This window comes from Canis aureus, chromosome 4, assembly GCF_053574225.1.
Source record: "Canis aureus isolate CA01 chromosome 4, VMU_Caureus_v.1.0, whole genome shotgun sequence".
Taxonomy (NCBI): Eukaryota; Metazoa; Chordata; class Mammalia; order Carnivora; family Canidae; genus Canis; species Canis aureus.
In genome coordinates, this window is record NC_135614.1 from 59172377 (window position 1) to 59193642 (window position 21266).

The 21266-nt window shown below is 37.7% G+C and overlaps 1 protein-coding gene and 1 pseudogene across 3 annotated transcripts in view; one reads left to right on the top strand and one right to left on the bottom strand.

The window, feature by feature from the left end:
• The window catches only part of LOC144312780 (uncharacterized), a 740032-nt gene that overhangs the window by 544609 nt on the left and 174157 nt on the right, over positions 1 to 21266 (bottom strand). For 2 of the 3 annotated variants that reach the window (XM_077895808.1, XM_077895804.1), the window contains one exon: positions 19392 to 19523. In XM_077895808.1, the coding sequence (XP_077751934.1) occupies positions 19506 to 19523 (18 nt within the window). In that variant the 3' untranslated portion in view covers positions 19392 to 19505. Of the gene's footprint in view, positions 1 to 18053; positions 19524 to 21266 lie in introns of those variants that run through there. The other variant, XM_077895809.1, reaches the window with a different exon arrangement.
• LOC144311906 (small ribosomal subunit protein eS24 pseudogene) lies at positions 20430 to 20980 on the top strand (annotated as a pseudogene).

Here is a 21266-nt window from a genome sequence, read left to right on the forward strand (position 1 = left end):
TTAAGCCACCCTCAAATAAATGAGTAATAAGTCAGCCCTGCCTCCAATGTTTCTTATCTTGAATAATAGTACCACCCGTAGTCAATTGTTAAGGTTAAAAACAAGAGTCATCCTTGATTCTTCATCATCAATCTACATTCAATTAGTCAGCAAGTCCTGACAGCTCTCCCAAAATATATTCTAAATGTGCCCATTTCTCAGGAGTTCCCCCTAAAGCATCTTAGAATAAGCTACCATCCTGTCACTCCTTAACTACTATAGTAGTCGCTAACAGATGTCCAGGCTTCCTCTCATTCTCCCTCACAGTCCATTTGTCATAAACAGCCAATCTTTGTGAAATGTATCATGTAGCCCCTCTGCTTAAAACCCTCTCATTCATAGCTAAACCCTCCCATTTAGCTCTCGTTAAAAAAGAAAACCAGAGCTGGGGGCATCACAATGCCAGATTTCAGGTTGTACTACAAAGCTGTGGTCATCAAGACAGTGTGGTACTGGCACGAAAACAGACACATAGATCAATGGAACAGAATAGAGAACCCAGAAGTGGACCCTCAACTTTATGGTCAACTAATATTTGATAAAGGAGGAAAGACTATCCACTGGAAAAAAGAGAGTCTCTTCAATAAATGGTGCTGGGAAAATTGGACATCCACATGCAGAAGAATGAAACTAGACCACTCTCTTACACCATACACAAAGATAAACTCAAAATGGTTGAAAGATCTAAATGTGAGACAAGATTCCATCAAAATCCTAGAGGAGAACACAGGCAACACCCTTTTTGAACTTGGCCACAGCAACTTCTTGCAAGATACATCCATGAAGGCAAAAGAAACAAAAGCAAAAATGAACTATTGGGACTTCATCAAGATAAGAAGCTTTTGCACAGCAAAGGATACAGTCAACGAAACTAAAAGACAACCTACAGAATGGGAGAAGATATTTGCAAATGACCTATCAGATAAAGGGCTAGAATCCAAGATCTACAAAGAATTTATTATACTCAACAGCAAAGAAACAAACAACCCAATCATGAAATGGGCAAAAGACATGAACGGAAATTTCACAGAGGAAGACATAGACATGGCCAACACGCACATGAGAAAATGTTGCGCATCACTGGCCATCAGGAAATACAAATCAAAACCACAATGAGATACCACCTCACACCAGTGAGAATGGGGAAAATTAACCAGGCAGGAAACCACAAATGTTGGAGAGGATGCGGAGAAAGGGAACCCTCTTGCACTTGGTGGGAATGTGAACTGGTGCAGCCACTCTGGAAAACTGTGTGGAGGTTCCTCAAAGAGTTAAAAATATACCTGCCCTACGACCCAGCAATTGCACTGCTGGAGATTTACCCCAAAGATACAGATGCAGTGAAACGCTGGAACACTTGCGTCCCAATGGTTTATAGTGGCAATGTCCACAATAGCCAAACTGTGGAAGGAGCCTCAGTGTCCATCGAAAGATGAAAGGATAAAGGAGATGTGGTTTATGTATACAATGGAATATTGCTCAGCTATTAGAAACGACAAATACCCACCATTTGCTTCAACGTGGATGGAACTGGAGGGTATTATGCTGCGTGAAATGAGCCAATCAGAGAAGGACAAACATTATATGGTCTCACTCATTTGGGGAATATAAAAATTAATGAAAGGGAATAAAGGGAAAGGAGAGAAAATGAGCGAAAATATTAGTGAGGGTGACAAAACATGAGAGACTCCTGACTCTGGGAAACGAACAAGGGGTAGTGGAAAGGGAGGTGGGATTTACTTCGACGTGGATGGAACTGGAGGGTATTATGCTGAGTGAAATAAGTCAATCGGAGAAGGACAAACATTATATGGTCTCATTTATTTGGGGAATATAAATAATAGTGAAAGGGAATAGAAGGGAAGGGAGAAGAAATGGGTAGGAAATATCAGAAAGGGAGACAGAACATGGAAGACTCCTAACTCTGGGAAACGAACTAGGGGTGGTGGAAGGGTAGGAGGGCGGAGGGTGGGGGTGACTGGGTGGCAGGCACGGAGGGGGGCACTTGACAGGATGAGCACTGGGTGTTATTCTGTATGTTGGCAAATTGAACACCAATAAAAAATAAATTATTTTTAAAAATTTATTATTAAAAAAAGGAAAGGGAGGTGGGCGGGGTGTTGGGATGACTTGGTGATGGGCACTGAGGGGGGCACTTGGTGGGATGAGCACTGGGTATTATGCTATATGTTGGCAAATTGAACTCCAATAAAAAAATAAAATAAATTAATAATCAGAAAATTTAAAAACCCTCTAGTTCATTCAACAGTCAGCATTTGGGGTGTAGTGTCTGAGCTATTATGAATATAGTAATAGCAAACACACTGAACAAACATGCCTGCCCTTGGGCTTACAACCTACTCAGGGAGGTGGACAATAAACACAAGAGGGCATGCTGGGGGAATTATTTTTATGTGGGCAGTTAGGAATAACCTCAATAAGAAGGCAGCATCTGAGCAAAAACTTGTGGAGGAGTTTAGGAATGAGCCATGTGGGGACGCCTGGGTGGCTCAGTGGTTGAGCGTTTGCCTTTGGCCTGGGGTGTAATCCTGGAGTCCTGGGATCAAGTCCTGAGTCAGGCTCCCTGCATGGAGCCTGCTTCTCCCTCTGCCTGTGTCCCTGCCTGCCTCTCTCTCTCTCTCTCTCTCTGTCTCTCATGAATAAATAAATAAAATCTTAAAAAAAAAAAAAAAAAAAGGAATGAGCTATGCAGATATCCAGGGAAAGCTCTCCAGACTGAGAGAAACACCAGGGCAAAAGTCTGGAAGCAGGAGCATGTGTGGCATATTCAAAAAGGGCAAGGAGATCCCAATGTAGCTGGAGCAGGATAAGCAAAGCAGAGAGAGCAGTAGGACACGAGCTTAGGAAGGTAACAGAAGACCAAGTCTCATGAGACCACGTTGGCCATTGTGAGGACTCTGGCCTTTACCCCAAGTGAGATGGGGAGAACCTGAGGTTACTAATTGGGAGTGACATGGTTGGCTTACCCTCTGGTTCCTGTGTTGAGAATACAGTGGGGAAAAGTTACAGTAGAAAGATCAGGTAACAGCTTAGTGCAATAAGCCAGGCAAGAGATGAACTATGAGGCTTGAACTAAGGAGTAGCTATAAGAAGAGTGATAAACAATGGGACCCTAGATATAATCTGAAGGTGGAACCATCAGAGTTTACTGACAGAGTAGATGTCTGGGGGCTGGGGCATCAAGGACAACCCCAGGTATTTTGGCCCAAGAAACTAGACAGGCAGATTCACTCTTCCTAGGAACGACTGGGTGAAGTAGATCTTTGGGACAGTAGGAAAAGATCAGGAATTCAGATTTACATATTAAGTTTGAGTTTCCTTTAAGACATTGAAATGGAGATACTGAGTAGGCAATTGTGTGTGCAAGTCCTGAATGCAGGGAAGAGGTGTGCTGTATGGTATAAAGTTGGGGATAATTAGTACAGGGGTAGTAATTAAAGTCAAAGGACTGAATAAAATCACCTGGAGAGGAAGTCAGGCTAGAAAAGAGAAGGAGTTTCACAGATACTCTAAAGAGATGTTGAGGAAAAGAAGAATCAATGAGAATGAAGATGGATAACTTCCCAACATAGTAGAAAACAACTCAACACCCTGTCTACATGTCTTAGGTAATCTACTTCCTTCTCTCCAACTTCATCCCTTGCTTTCTTCCTTGCTCCCTAGCACCAGCCACAAGGGACTTCATCATGTCCCTAAAATAAGTGAAACTCATTCTTCATTCGAAGCTTTGGACTCGCCTGGGGAGATCTTCTTTCAGACTTTATGACTGACTTGTCAAATATCAGAGCTTTCACAACACTTCCATGGAGAAGCATTCCCAAGTCTACTCCCTACGAGCCTATGTGTTTCTTATCTTGGTTTATCTATCTATCTATCTATCTATCTATCATCATTTTCCTAAATTTTCTTATTTCTTTACATTTCTACTTTCTATTTCACCCATCCCCAAACCTGGCCAGGTAAACCCAATGAAGGCAAAACTGGGTCCCCTCGCCCCCTGCAACACACACACACATTGATGTATTCCCCAATCACCTAGATTGAAGTACATCATCTAGTAAGTGTTTAATAAATGTTTATGGGATGAATATAAACCCAGATCGAGAGAAGCAAAAAATCTCCCCAAGCCCATCCAGAAAGTTTGACAGAAACAAGGATCGAGCTCAAATTTCTTAACCACACACTCAAAATTGATTTTGTGTCCTGCTATGTAGGGGGAGGAATGGGTAGGCTGAATGAAACCATCCATGCTCATTTTTAAATTACTAATTGAGCACTGTAACCCTCTTTTCCTGGGCCACTCTCCTTAACTCCATAAGCCAAGCGTGAAACTTCAAGCATGTAAAATTACTGACCAGCAGAAGAAGTGAAATTTCAGAAGACAAATCATAGTGTATTGGAGCTTAGATTGGGAAGGGACTATAGTTATTTTAATCCAACTTTCCCTGTTTCCCCTATAAGTTCATGATTTTGAGATGTGTCTGGTCAGTGGCCAAGAGAAAGAACAAAACTAATCTACATCTCTACCAGTTACCTGGTGCCTTTCAGATGTCCTCTGCAGAAAAGATTATTTTTCATTTGTTCATTCATTTGACAAATACATATTGAACCAACTATTCTAGAAGATGATGATCTAACAGTGAGTAAAACAGATAAAATTCTTTTTTTAAAAAAAAACAGATAAAATTCTTGCTCTCAAATGCTTACATTCTGGTTAGAGAGGGAGATAATAAATAGGTAAATAAATGAACAAAATAATGCCAGGTGATGTTAGATGGTATGAAGACAATAAAACAGGACAATGTGGTACAGAGTATGCAGCTGAGTGAGACAGCAGTAGACTTTTGATTGAATTTCAGAACCTGGTTTCCTGCTTTGGTTCTGACTTAGTCTCCAATCTAGACAGATTTTATGGTTCTCCCCCTGGAATAGTGCTCTGTGCCTCCTCATGGGAAATCACTGGAATGCTTTAATCCAATTTGACTCACTTCATAGACAAGAAGCCAAGCCTGAGGCCTAGCTCCTACCTGTGACCCCCCATTACATCCCTGACTCCATTTCATGCTAAACCCCACTGCACAGAGTGCAATACATATCTATGAGGGCAAAACCCACATGTTTGACCTTGTTATGTTGCCCCATTGAGCTATTGACTTACTCTTATATACCTAATTGAACTGGAGGTTAGTCAGCCAAATGACTCTGGTAGCACACTTGGCTGTGACCCAGACCAGTCAGGACAGGAGGAGACACTGACATCTCTGCTGTGTTGAACACTCACACATGCTCCTGCCCCGTCCACCTGCTTTGCCCAGAAAAGTTTGCAGTATATTGGGATAGAGCAGGATGGGCACCAGGGAGAATAAACATAATCAGGTTCTACCCTGAACAGTTCAAGCAACCCTGCCCCAGAGTTCTTCACACCTTTATTAGATAAATCTTCTGGGGTAACTAAAATTATAAATATAGACTGGGACATCAAATTTGGGTTTGAGATCCAGCCCTGCCATTAATCAGCTGTGTGACCTCAAGCAAATCATTTAACTCCTTAAACCTAAGTTCTTTACCGATGTATGGGGACTAATATGTATCCCTACTCTGTACAGTTTGCTGAGAGAAGGAAGTAAAACAATACATCTAAAGCACTTAAGAGTGTCAGAGCACATGTGTGTCACCCAAGAGCTTAAACTTTTGAGGCTAGAAAGAAATTTACAGAATACTTATTTCCCACATCTTCACTGAATAGATGGGAAACTGAGGCGCAGAGATGGGAAAGGATTAGCCAGAGGTAGCCAAGAGGAGAACCAGGAGAAAAACTTTCCACCCTTGGTTCCTACATGCCAGGTTCCCTTCCTAGAACTTCTCCAAAAAGACAGAGGGCCCAGCCTTGTGGTGAATGGCTTCAGCTGCACAGGCTAACCAAAGCAATCAGAGTATGTAAAGCCCCAGCTGCCCTTGCTGTGTAACTAGAAGCAGGCAAGGATGCTCTATACCCGGGTTTTCTACCTCACATAGAAGTGGCTAGGGACTATGGTGAGACTTCCCTGAGACTGCAAGGTCTAGTTATGCATGCTCTGTAAATTCAATTCAGTCACACCAATCTCCCCTGTAAACCACTGAGGTCATTCTGACTCGTCCTCATCCAGATGTTTCTGTATTTACAGGCTTAGAGCCGACTGTACTGTGAGTTGAATCCCTTCTAGAGCAGGTGGCTTATGTAAAAAAAATAAATAAATCTGACTCTACCAGAATATATCTCCAGATTTCTAAGACACTGAGTGCCAGCTTCCTTGGGCTGCTCTGCTTCATAATGGCCCTCTGACCCAATTTGCAACATTTGGTAGTTGTATATATACCAATTCTATGCCAGTTGGAACATTCTCCAGAGAATCACAGACCTGCGTAAAGATGCCTAAAAGATGGTGAATCACATGGGTAGATGGCATGATGGTGATGATGACAGTGGTGGTGGTGGGACTGTGACTAACAGCTTAGTGAAATATTTTCTGTGCCAGGCATAGCACTCAGCACTAAGTATTACCTCATTTAATCCTCACCACGAGTCTAAGGATATATGCATAGTTAAAACTCCAATTTTCAGGATGCTGGGTGGCTCAGTGGTTGAGTGTCTGCCTTCAGCTCAGGGCATGATCCCAGGGTCCTGGATCCCACTCCCCTGCAGGGAGCCTGCTTCTCCCTTTGCCTGCCTCTACCTCTCTATCTCTATGTCTCTCATGAATAAATAAAATATTTTTTAAAAATTAAAAAAATAAAACTCCAATTTTCCAGATAAGGAACTGAAGATCCTGACTAATTAAAGTAACTTTACCAAGGTCATTAAGTGGTATGGCTAGGACCTAACCCCATTATGCCTAAATCCAGAAGCCCAGGCTCTTAACTGCCTCTCTACATTTCTGGTAGAATCTCAGAGAACTTAGACAAACCTCCTCATTTTATAAAAGTGACAACTGAACCCCAGAAAAGGGCATTCATTTGTTCATTCATTCACCCATCAAATATTTACTGACCATTCCAGTATGCCAGGCACTATATCAGGGGCAGGGAAACATGTGTCAGGAAAATGAAGTCTCTGCACTCCAGAATCTATAGGCGGAACAACTTCACCCAATTGATTAATAGCAAAGACAGGAAAACACCAGTTTCCCAGTACTCTCACTTTGCTAGGAAAGGGTATCTTTCCAAGTTATCCAGAGAAATAGAACCAATAGGACATGTGTGTTTGTACATGTGTATGTGTGTATATATATATATATATTTACATATATTTATAAATATATAAAGATTTATTTTAAGGAATTGGCTTGTGTAATTGATTGGGGTTGGCAGGTCCCAAATCTTCAGGACAGGTCAGCAAGCTGGAAACTCAGGCAGAAATTAAGTCTTGAGTCTACAAGTTTTTTCTTAAAACTAGAGTTTTTTTCCTCTTCTGGACCTGTTTTTGCTCTTAAGACCTTCAACTGATTGGATGAGGCCCATTTACACTGTCAAAGCTTCTTAAAGTCAATTGATTATAGTTAACCACAGCTACAAAATACCTTCATAGCAACACCTCAATTGGCATTTGACTAAATAACTGAGTATTATGGCCCAGCCAATAACTGAATAGACACACAAATTGAGCCTCAACACACATAACTGTCATAGCAATTCAGGCCACCATCCTTCCCATGATTGATTGATTAAAGCTATATCCAGACTAACCCTAAGTTATTTCCTCCTTCTGTGGCCTGCTTCAGTTACAGAAGGAGAAAAGTATTTCTCAGATTCCTTCTATTAAATAAAAACCTGACTCTACTTCCAAATTGACAAAACCTAGAAATAAACTGGAAGTTTCAACACAAGTTTGGCCAATATTGGCCGTCTCTTTTTTAGATCACAATCATGCTTTTTTAAAAAATTCAAGTATAATTAACATACAGTGTTAGTTTCAGGTATATACTATAGTGATTCAACGATTCTTCACATTCCTCAGTGCTCATCATGATAAGTGTACTCTTAATCCCCTTCACCTGTTTCATCCAACCCACACACACACCTCCTCTCTGGTAATCTCCAGTTTGTTCTCTGTAGTGAGAGGAGTCTGGTTTGGGGGTGTTTTTTCGTAAATTCCACATATAACTGAAATCATGCAGTATCATGCTTTAAGGAACATCATGAACAAAAGGTAACATCTCGATCTCTACAGAACAGCTATGCTACTAAATTTTATCACCTCCTTAAATATGGGCTGGAAGCAGGGGAGGGGGAAGGGAGAGGAGTTAATATAAGTCCCATCAAGTTTGATTGTGCTTGCATTGAAACTTTCAAATAAGTAATTAATAGTCTTGAAAATGTGTATTGTGACAGGGCACCTGGGTGGTTCAATCAGTTAAGTGTCTGATTCTTGATCTCAGCTCAGATCATGATTTCAGGGTCATGAGATTAAGCCCTGTGTTGGGCTCCATGCTGGGTGTGGAGCCTGCTTAAGATTCTCTCTTTCCCTCTGCTCCTCCCCCTGTGCTCTCTCTCTCAAAAATAAAACTTTAATGTGTGTATGTAAAGAAAGAGTGGATGAAAATTGAGGTTCTCCAATTATAATTTTAAAGATACACTAGAATTTGACCCCAAGAAAGTATTCCAACACATAAAGTCATTATCTACTACAAATAAGTACATAGAATTGACAGGGTTAATTGTATGAGAGTATGCCATTGACTTAAAACTTGATTAATAAGAAAGCAATGAAGTGAAACCGGGAATAATATATGTTCTTTTCCTGGTTTGACTGCCTCATAACTGCCACATAATCTCTCCCCATCCTTGGTTTACTCCTCATAAGAACAAGGAGTGTAATTGGAAGATTTCCAGCTCCAAATGTCAGTCATTCTACATCCTGTGAGATACAAAAAAAGAAGCACCATCTCTGCCAATGGGCTGGTAACAAAGAGAAACCTATCCTGTCTCATAACTTTCCAAAGGCCAGCTCACCTTCTTCAGCTCAGGCAATGGAATACCTAGGTTGAGCAATACTTATCAAGGTTAAGTTGGTTGGTTGGTTGGACTTAAGTGTAAAGAATTAATCTAATACCTGATTTCATTATTGGCCCTAGCATGACTTGCTTTTGTGTATTTGGTAAATTTTTTCCAGCTTTATTGAGGAATAATTGACAAATATAATTGTATATATTTAAGCTACACAATATGATTTGATATACATATTTATTATATTATGAAATCATTATCTCAAGATAATTAACACATCCATCATCTCCTATGGTTAACTCTGTGTGTATGTGGTGATAACAATTAAGATGTACTCTCTCAGCAAATTTCAAGTATACAGTACCATATTATTAACCATAGCCCACCAAGCTGTATAGTAGATCCTTAGAAATATTCTTCTTAAAACTGAAACTTTGGGGATCCCTGGGTGGCGCAGTGGTTTAGCGCCTGCCTTTGGCCCAGGGCGCGATCCTGGAGACCCCGGATCGAATCCCACGTCAGGCTCCCGGTGCATGGAGCCTGCTTCTCCCTCTGCCTGTGTCTCTGCCTCTCTCTCTCTCTCTCTCTGTGACTATCATAAATAAATAAAAATTTTAAAAAAAATTAAAAAAAAACTGAAACTTTGTATCCTTTGACCTACATCTCCCCATGTTTCCCTCACCTCCAGCCCCCAGCAACTACCACTCTATTTACTTCTATCAAAGTAGCGTTAAAAAAAAAAAAAAAAGATTCCACATGTAAGAGAAACCATGCAATATTTATCTTTCTATGGCCTATTTAACTTAATTCCTTCCACATTTATCCATATTGTTACAAATTGTAGGATTTCTTTCTTTTTTATAGCTGAATATTTCACTGAGTATGTATACCACATTTTCTTTATCCATTCAACTAGCAACACTTAGGTCATTTCTATATCTTGGCTATTGTGAGTAATACTGCAAGGAACATGAGCGTGCAGATACATCTTTGGGATACTGATCTTGTTTCCTTTGGACATGTATCTAGGAATAGAATGGCTGGATCATAAGTAGTTCTATTTTCAATTTTTTGAGGAACCTCCACGCTCTTTTCCATAGTGGCTACACCAATTTACATTCCCACCAACAGTTCCCTTTTGTCCACATCTTCACCAACACTAGTCTCTTGTCTTTTTGTTAATGGTCATTCTGACAGTGTGAAGTGATGTCGTTTTGATTTGCATTTACCTGATGATTAGTGGGTATCTTTTCATATACCTATTGGCCACTTGTTTGTCTTCTTTGGAAAAATGTCTATTTAGGAATGGGAGAAATTATACGCATGCTATATATCTAATAAGAGAGTTAACATCCAACATAATAAGGAACTCCTACATCTCAATAGAAAGAAATTCAATTTTAACATAGGCAGAGGGCCAATATTTGGTTACTTATTTTTTGTATTTTTTATTTTTTTAAGGTTTTATTTAAATTCCAGTTAGCTAACATACAATGTAATATTAGTTTCAGGTGTACAATATAGGGATTCAACACTTTCATACAACACCTGGGGCTCATCACAACAAATGTGCTCCTTAATATCTATCACCTATTTTATCCATCACTCCTCCACCCTCCCTCCAGTCTAGTAACCATCAGTTCTCTATAGCTAAGAATATGTTTCTTGGAGGGAAGTGAATCATAAGAGGCGCTGAACTCTAGGAAACAAACTGAGGGTTACCTGAGGGGAGGTGGGTGATGTGGAAAGATAATTAGGTGATGGGCATTAAGAAAGGTACTTGATGTAATAGAGCACTGGGTATTATATGCAACTGATGAATCACTAAATTCTACCTCTGAAACAAAGAAAAGAAAAAAAAGAAAAGAAAATTAAATTAAATTAAATATCTGGTTTGCCTCTTTATTTTTCCCATTTGCCCCTTTGTTTCTTGAATTCCACATATAAGTGAAATCATATAGTATTTGTCTTTCTCTGACTTATTTTGCCTACCATCCATGTCATTGCAAATGGCAAGATTTCATTCATTTTTATGGCTGAGTAATACAAAACTATATATATATACATACATCTCCTTTATACACTCATCAGTCCATGGACACTTGGGCTATTTCCAGATACACCTTTAATAATACCTCACTTCTAATCATATGAACCCCCATTTCATTCCACTGTTTTCCCCATCTGAAATAAGCAACATTCTAAATCTTCTGTTTATAAGTCATTTGCTTTCCTTTTTTGCATAGCATTGCTATATCTATATGAATTATTTTAAAGTTTTCTATTGTCGTTTTTATTTTATAAAATGATTATCAAGTTGGATGAAATGTGAGTACTTGTGTTTCAAATCCTAAGTTGCTAAGATTCATCCATATTTTTGCATGTCTCTGTACTTCGTTACTTTGACTATTGTATAAAATTCAGTTGTGATGGGGAACCCTGGGTGGCTCAGCGGTTTAGCGCCACCTTCAGCTCAGGGTGTGATCCTCGAGACCTGGGATTGAGTCCCGCGGTCAAGCTCCCTGCATGGAGCCTGCTTCTCCCTCTGCCTGTGTCTCTGCCCCTCTCTCTCTCCCTGTTTCTCTCATGAATAAATAAAATCTTTTTAAAAAATAAAATAAAATTCAGTTGTGTGAATATAACACCAATTACTCATACACATTCCCTCAAATGGGCATTTGGACCATTTCCAGGTTTTGGCCATTATGAACAGTGTTGCTGTGAACATACTTTATATCTTTCTTGTCTTATTCTATAGAATTGTCCTAGTTGTTGTCAGCCCTTTGCTGTTTTATATAAATTTTAGAATTACCTTAAGTTATTTGGGGGCAAAATAATCGTTGTAATTTTCATTGGAAATCCATTGAATCTATAGAACAAGTTTAAGAGAAAGACTATGATATTAAGAATCCCTATCCATGAATGTTGTGTATCTCTCCTAAATAAATATTATTCTTTCCTATCTCTTTAATAAGTTTTACATTTTCTCTTTATAATTCTTACACATATTTTGTTAGATTTGTTTCCAGGCCCTTGGTATTCTCTAATACAAGTATAAATGTTTTTTTTTCTCTTTATTAGTTTTTTTAATAACTTTTTTAAAAATCTAAATTCATGCCAGTTATAATGACAGTTTTTTATACAAAGCCTGATTGAACTATAATCAGCAAGGGAAAGTTTTTAATTTTCAGTATTGGGCAGGAAGATTTGAAACTGAAACTTTCTCAGAAGATGGATTTCACCTTTATGATTTTGGGCTCTAATCCTGGGCCTGTCATCATTGGCTTTGTGGTCTTAAGTCCTTGCCTTCTCTGAGCTGAATATTACCTGTGATAGCTTACCTCAAAATGTCTGCCATTGATACCTTCCTTTCTTATACACAGGTTATTTCCCCCATTGAAAGGTGGAATCTATTCCTCCACCACCTCCATCACCACCCTCCTTGAATTGGTCTCTTAATTCTTTGACAAACAGAAATGGTGAAATCGATATCATGTTAATTTCTAGGGTGGCTCAGCGGTTTAGCTCCTGCCTTTGGCCCAGGGCGTGATCCTGGAGTCCCAGGATCGAGTCCCGCATAGGGCTCCAGGCATGGAGCCTGCTTCTCCCCCTTCCTCCTGTGTCTCTGCTCTCTCGCTCTCTCTCTCTCTCTCTCGAATAAATAAATCTTTAAAAAATATATATCATGTTAACTTCTAAAGATAGGTCATTAGAAGTCTTGCAGTTTCTATCGGGGTCTCTTGGAATGCTCACTGTGTGGGCCACCATATAAGACTACTATGCTGTAAAGAAGCACAATCTTGTCATAGGGAGATGCCAGGATAAATGACAGATATCTTACCAACCCCCACTGCCTCACACCATCATAGCTCAGGCAGGGGATATGAAAAAGTCTTCCAATAAGTCCAGCAATAAATGTCATCAGAATTCAACTTTATGAGAGTCCTCAAATAAGAACTACTCAGCTGAACCTAGTCAACATAGAAAAATATAAGAGTTAATAATAAACTATTGCTTGAAGCTACTAAAAATTGAATGGCTTATATACCATCAGAAATAACAAGCAAGAGATAACTGAAACCCATATTTTTCAGACTGTGATTGGTAGAACCATAGAATTCCCAGGAAAACCTTTGCTGGGAAGTAGCTGGACTTGTAGGCTCTCAGCTTTCCTCATCACCCCCTCTGAACAGGAAAGCTCTGTCCTTATCTCTTATAATTGCAGAATTATACAAAGAATTTTTTTAAAAGGAAGAGGAGAAGGAGGAGGAGGAGGAGGGGAAGGGGGTGAGGGAGGGGAAGAGGAGGGGAAAGAGTTGGGAAAGGAGGAGGGGGAGGAGAGGAAGAAGAAGAGGAAGATGATGACGAGGACAATTTCAAATGAGAAATGGTAGTGACAATTTGGAATCTTTGATCCAAACAGGGAAAACACAATCAGTTGCTGTAACAAGGGCTAGAGTTGTCTAATAATAAGACCATCTGTATTGTAGGGAACTGAGCTTACTCCCCCCATCCACACCGCTTCACTCTCTGCTTACCATCTTCCTACATTGAACATGATTTTGGTCTAGATCATATTTTTTACATTTAATTCAAGACTCACTTTCAAATTTTGCCAATATTATTTATTCAATATTTCCTTTACATTAGACTGCTTTTTCATATAAATAAATTTGGAGTTGATTTTTCTCCTAATACATTCAAAAATACATGAACAATTTTTAAAATGTTACTCGACTGTAGACTAAAATTACCACATTTGTCAAAACACTGGACTAGATGACCCTTCTAACTCTGTGGTCAAAGAGTCTTCAAAATATATTAGCTCATTCAAAATCACATTCACTCCAGAAGACCTCACTTCTTTCAAGGTCTTGTTGAGGTCTTTTTCCCTTAAACTTTCTCAGTTCTCTATATTGACAAATCCCAAAGGATGAAACACTCAGATTCCTTAACAATAAAAAATAACATTTATTGAACACTAACTATATTCTGGGTTCCATAAAACTTCTTTACATAAAGCCTAGACACTATTTTTTAAGCAAAATATAAGGAAACGTTTATATTAGCCTAGCTTCATGGGTTTCTTTAGTTCCCATGCCTGTTACCTTTTAGCTCTTGATCATACAATTACAAAGAGTGATGTTTCATTACTTAAGGCTCTAAATAAGATGCCTGTGAAGATCCCTATTTTGGAAAAATGTCAACTGCATCTTGCCAAAAGCTAGTCATGTGGCAGCCTCATAACAAGAAAAGGAAAAAGTCCCCAGCTCAGCCTTTCCAGATTGAAATTAATTGTGAGAATTCAACTCTTTCTAAGTCTCTGGGCGCTCATGCCTTCCCCATGAGAGTTAGTTATAAATGATTTTGCACTTCCTGTACTGAGTAATGTGGTAAAAAAAAATTCACAGCATGGAGGGGGAATTTAACACTGAAATAGGGATTAACCATACTACTCCAGGTTCCAGGGATCTTTTCAGTGATACTGGGCTGGCTCCTCCTGCTCCAAAAATCATTGATATTCTCTGTGCCCACCATTTCTTAGCCTTGACCACCCACCTGAGCGTAGCTTTGTTATTTTCACATGCCTGAACCACTGAGAGGCTGTTAACATTGCCTTCACAAACATCTTCTCAGCCAAATAGGCCTGAAATCATACCTGCCTTTCCTTTTTTTTTTTTTTTTTTAAAGATTTTATTTATTTATTCATGAGAGACACAGAGAGAGAGAGAGGTGCAGAGACACAGGCAGAGAGAGAAGCAGGCTCCATGCAGGGAGCTTAATGTGAGACTCAATCCTGGGTCCCCAGGATCACGCCCTGGGCCAAAGGCGGTGCTAAACAACTGAGCTACCTGGGCTGCCCCTGCCTTTCTTCCCTAAGCATTGTCTTTCCACATCCCAACTAAGAAGACCTTCATTTTGCATTTGTTAATTCGACACACATTTATCAGCTCCTATTGTGCACCATATGTTGTATGAGATTGTGCGGGATATGTCAGTTAATAAAATACTCTAACTTCAGTAAGCTAAAATATATGGAACCAAATAATTCAAATAGATGTTGGATCAGTCCCCCTACCACCTCCAATCATGGAAATAGTAGTATCGTGAAGACAAAAATTGTATTCTACATACTAGATTACAAGAGCCTAAAAATGGCCTGGCCCATGATAACAGTTAAAAAAAATTTTTTTTTTTTTAATAAATAGAGAAATTTTGTGAAAATACAGTGGAATGAGAAGCTATTTTGAATAGGGATATCAGAGGAGATTTCTGAGAAGTGGCAATTGAAATAGACCTTCAAAAATAGAAAATTAAAAAGAAATTTTAAAAAAGATAGAAAATAAAATTTATGAGTGACTTTTTACTTATAAAATATAAGCTTATCTTGAAACAATTAGATACATAAAAGTGTTCATGTTTAAATTATTCATAAATATTACCACTAACAAGTCCAAATGGATATGGCAGTAAAAGGGTTCAATGACATTCTCTCCCAATACTTAATACGTGTCCTCCAAAACTTTATTTTAAAATAGATTTAATTTTCAAATTTTTATTGTAAAAATCAATTAAAATGTGAAAGATACGAGTAGTATCCAGGCCTGTGAAATGGTAGAAAAGAGAAAAAATTCCAATCCCCACATCCTATGACATCTAAGTCCAAGCTCTAGAAGAGTTAACAAATAATTCTAGAAGAGTTAACAAATAATCCCAATAATTCTCATCAATATCTCCAATTTGAAGGGCAGTAAATTGTGGACGATTATTCTTATTTTCCTCCTTCAGATTTAAGCTGTGTTGAGGAAATTAATATAAAGGATTGATGGAAAGTGAGGATGAAACTGGATTAACTTCCTTTTCCAGAAACAGGTATTCAAGTTTCCATGAGGAAATGGGAAACAATTCCAGTTTCAAGAGTATATTCTGCTATCTCCACCCCCCGCCATGAAAATAAGAAACACTACACAAATGAAATTAACATAATCTCAGAAAAGAGATTACGATCTAGTTACGTTTTATGGTGATCAGTAGCCATTATATGATCATATTATGTGTATCAAGCAAATATTGGCTTTATTTGGTATTATGGCAATTATTTATTTTGTACTTCTTTCTTTAAGTACCCTATTTATTTATTTGCAACACAAAAACTAAGTATTAGCAACTCCCTTAGCCTCAGCTTCCAAACTTCTGTCACACCTAAGCCAATTCAATTTAGAAATATTGGTTCCACCACTACTCAGACAAATAGATTATAAGAAATCATGGAAAATTCACTCATATTCTATCAAACCACCAGAAGACTAACTGTAAGTTTTCTAAGTGTAAGCAAAATTTAAAAAATAAAATAAAGTATGGCAAGAATGAAAACATGCTCTAGTAAAATATTAAAAGAATCAAAGGTGGTATGCAAAAAAAGAGAGAGAGTTGAAGAACCCCATCTGGAAGAAAAGATGCTCCATAAAACAAAGGAAAATTCCCCTTACTTTTTAATTTTAATAAGAATAAAATAAGAATTCAGATGCCAACTAATAAAAGAAATTAAGAGCCAAGATAACATTATTAAAAAACCAAGTAAATTACATACAAAAGAAATCAGATAGACACAGCTGTAAAATGAATTATTGACATGAAACAGGCTTAATATAATTGTGGTGAAAGAACAAACAACAAAATCAAAACAATTAAAGATAATCAATACGGAAGACAAAGATAACTTAAAGATAACTGGTTTCTCTACAAAAATACTCAACTATGAAACACAGTAAAAACAGTAACTATCTTTAAAATGAATTTTATCTGTATAATAAAAAAGTACACCATACTAAAATAAAAACTGATCCATAAGTAGCAAAACTCAGGTGTTAATGTACAGGTGTCTATGCATATATATAAATTATATAAAATATAGTATTATGTAATACATAATATTTTCTATATTTTTTCTTCTCTAAGGCAAAAAGTCAAGCTGGTCTAATAGTGTTCCTCAGTGACATCCATTGGCAAAAAATAACAAAAGGATATGCACAAAGTTCTAAGAGAAACAATATATGACCAAAGAATACTATATCCTACCAAATCATCTTTCCAGCAGAGAAACATTTTTTTTTAACATGAAAGAATTCAGGGAGTACAAAATCTAAAAGTTCTTGAAAAAAATTAATGCAAAATTAAATCCAACCAATGTAGACATGAATGGAGAATCCCAAACCCATTAAGACTAAAGCACCATTTGAAGTCAGAAGATACACAAAGTTCTGGGGGAAGTGAATTTAATACACACATATTGATTGACTGACTTCACCCAGGTGAAGAGCAAATGAACAATCTTAGATGTTATCATTTGATTTGTCCTTCATGAATACATGTCTCCATTCTATCAAAATTTTATTTTCCCAAAAATATAATTAGCCATATAGAATTGACCCCTGTGTAAAGCCCTAGTATTTTGACTCCCATGATATTGCTTACCTGATTAATTTCTGCCTAAAAGGCTCTTATGTATATACTTCCAGACACTTCCTCTTTACTACCATTATAGACAATTCAATAATATATTTCAAGAGCCTGAAATATCTTCATACATTTTTACCCAATAAACTTTCTTCCAGGAATTTATATTAAAAAATAATATGTAGGCAAATATGTATGTTTAATATGGGTACTTACAATAGCAAAATATTATAAGCAATGTACATGCCTACAAATAAATCTCTGTATATAAAAGGAATATTTGTATTTTTAAAATCATAATAGCAGAATATGAGTATGATAGAGTAACACATGGAAAAATGAGTATGTGAAAAAAAAATAAAAGGGTATACATACATATGGTAAGATTCAGAATGTAGAAGATGTATGTACAAGAATATAAATGATAATGGTAGGAAATACTCTAATTTTCTGTGTTGCAGTTTTAAAAATAACTTATTTTTACTAAAATAACAATTTAATGAAGAAAAATTTAAGTTATGTTGTAAATATAAATTAGAGAAAAAACAGTCACCTACACCCCATTATTCCAATATATTATCATTAACATTAAATTAACATAATTCCAGATATTTCATGTGTATGACTTTGTATATACATATAAAATGTATATAACAAAAATGATTATAATATAGATCCACCTTTAAAATTAAATGTAATAAGTAACAGGTTTTTTATTCTAAGAAATAGTAACTCTTAAAAGGGAAAGTATGAAAGATCTTTAAGAAGCTAGTCAGGCCACCTGGGTGGCTTAGTCACTTAAGCATCTAACTCTTGATTTCAGCTCAGGTCATGATCTCAGGGTTGTGAGGTAGAGCTCTGCGTCAGGCTCCACACCAGATGTGGAGCCTGCTGAAGATTTCCTCCCTCCCTTCTCCACCCGACCCTCTACTCAGATGCTTTTTTGCTAAGAAGCAGCAGCAGCAGCTACAGTCTTTTTTTTTCCTACCATGTTTAATATTGGATAGTGCCATCTGGGTTTCTATGATTAAAAAGTTAGAATCCATACCCTTATATTTTATTCTTTCCCTCCACATTCAAATTTTTTGTTAGTCTTGTCCTTTCATGTTGTCGAAGAGTACAATATTTCCGTTCTAATTTGCAATCACAATTTTTGGTTACTTAGTCTTCATTCTATATTTACCATCACCAATTGACCTTTAACCAAGGCTTCTCTATAGACAATTTCATCATTTTGATTCATCATTTCATGGGCTAGATTTTTTCTCAACAAGTACTCACAAATCTTGATTCCTTGTATCTTATACACAAGATAATGAGATTAGTTGGTTGTATACCAAAAGGACAACTTGACTGGCTATTAATGTCCCTTAACTGAGCTGCACTACTGGATCTAAAATCTATCTTGTCTCTTCTCCCTAAAATTTTTATTCCCAGCTAAGCCTTTTCACATATTAATTTCAGAATTTATCAAATGAAAATTTAGTTCTCTGGATTTTGCCTTTGAGGCTTAAGAAGTGTGTCTTGGGGTCAGGGAAGGAGGGTATTTGAGGGTCTGGGAACATAGTAACTGAGATAAACAAAGTTCCTTTTGTCAGAGAATATGCATGGTAAATAAGAAAATCAAAAGGACAAAAATAAAAATGGAACATAGACTGGCAGTTTCTGTGATTGCAATGATGCATGACTTTGTCTGAAGCAGGAATAAGGAGAGCTGGTTTCTGACATTAACTTACTGTTAATCCATAAGAAACACTTACTTCCTCTGGACCTTGGTTTGTTGCTAAATTGAACATATTAAACTAGGTTATATAAGAGATCATTTCACTATCCCAAAAATTTCCATCCATCACTTATTCATGTGACTCTCTTTTTTCTGCGTATATATCTACCTCTTTCTACAGCAAGCCTTGCCAGCCCACTTAAGCTCATTGACAGCTTCTCCATTCAGAGCAATATGTGAGGTCAGCTCCATTCATCATACACTCATCATGTACTGTTTCTTCTCAACCAAACACAAGTTCCTAGAAGAAGAGAATCACATCTTATGTTTTATTTTTTTTTACGTAAATTCAATTTGCCGACATAGTACATCATTAGCTTCATATGCAGTTTTCAATAATTCATCAGTTGTGTATACATCCAGTACTCATCACATCACATGTCCTCCACCGTGTCACCCAGGTATCCCATCCCGCCACCCACCTCCCCTTTAGCAACTGTCAATTTGTTTCCCAGAGTTAAGAGTCTCTCATGGTTTGTATTCCTCTCTGATTTTTTCCCCCATTCGGTTTTGACTCCTTCCCTTATGATCCCTTGAACTGTTTCTTATATGCTGCATATGAGTGAAACCATATGATAATTATCTTTCTCTGACTGACTTATTTCACTTAGCATAATACCCCTCTAGTTCCATCCACAGTGATGTTAATGCTAGGTATTCATCCTTTCTGATGGTGAGGTCTTATGTTTTAAATCCTCCATAATGCTGAGCATATTGTACAGCACTTCCAATGAAATACAAATTGAAGTCCTATAAACACTGCCTGCATAGAAGTATAGACCAGCAAAGAACATGGGTGTATCAGTCCTTGGTGGGAAAACAGCTTCTTTTTTTTTTTTTTTAATTTTTATTTATTTATGATAGTCACAGAGAGAGAGAGAGAGAGGCAGAGACATAGGCAGAGGGAGAAGCAGGCTCCATGCACCGGCAGCCCGACGTGGGATTCGATCCCAGGTCTCCAGGATCGCGCCCTGGGCCAAAGGCAGGCGCCAAACCACTGCGCCACCCAGGGATCCCATGGGAAAACAGCTTCTATTCCTGTATTTATTATTAACGGTTATACCATTCTGTGGTTCAGTTCCCTTTTACAAGGTGGAATGTCATTACTACTAATGAATATTTAGATTGAAAATATTAGATACTCTTTTCCTCCCCGGCTGCTTGAAGCTCGGCCACCACCATGAATAACGCAGTAATTATCTGGACCAGGAAGTTCATGACCAACCAACTACTTCTGCGGAAACAGATGGTCATTGGTGTTCTTCACCCTGGGAAGGCAACAGTACCTAAGACAGAAATTCAGGAAAAACTAGCCAAAATGTACAAGACCACACCAGATGTCATATTTGTATTTGGATTCAGAACCCATTTTGGTGGTGGCAAGACAACTGGCTTTGGCATGATTTGTGATTCCTTGGATTATGCAAAGAAAAATGAACCCAAACATAGACTTGCAAGACATGGCCCATATTAGAAGAAAAAGACTTCAAGAAAACAGCACAAAGAATGCAAAAACAGAATGAAGAAAGTCAGGAGGACTGCAAGAGCCAACATTGGTGCTGGCAAAAAGAAGTGAGCTAGAGATTGAACAACAGAAGGAGTAAAGATTCCGCAGTGGCTTTATCTGTGGTGATTGTGCAGATTTTTCATGAGAGGATTAATAAACTAAGAACATTTAAAAAAAGAAAATATTAGAAACATGATAGTCATCAAGTATTCAACATATTTTATAAGTTTTAAAAGTCCATAACTGAACCTCAGTCTCAACTTTTCATGGACTTTGGAGCTTAGTTTCTTTCCTTGAAGAATAAGGAAATAGGACTATAGATATCTCTAAAGTGCATGGTTCAAACTCAGATACCTAAGTAGTATACATGAATAAAGTAGCCAAGTTTTATTGCAAGGACATCTAAGTTATATATTTTTCAATACAAATTAAATATTTTCTCTGTGTTTCCACAAAGTATGTATGTTCTCCCATTAT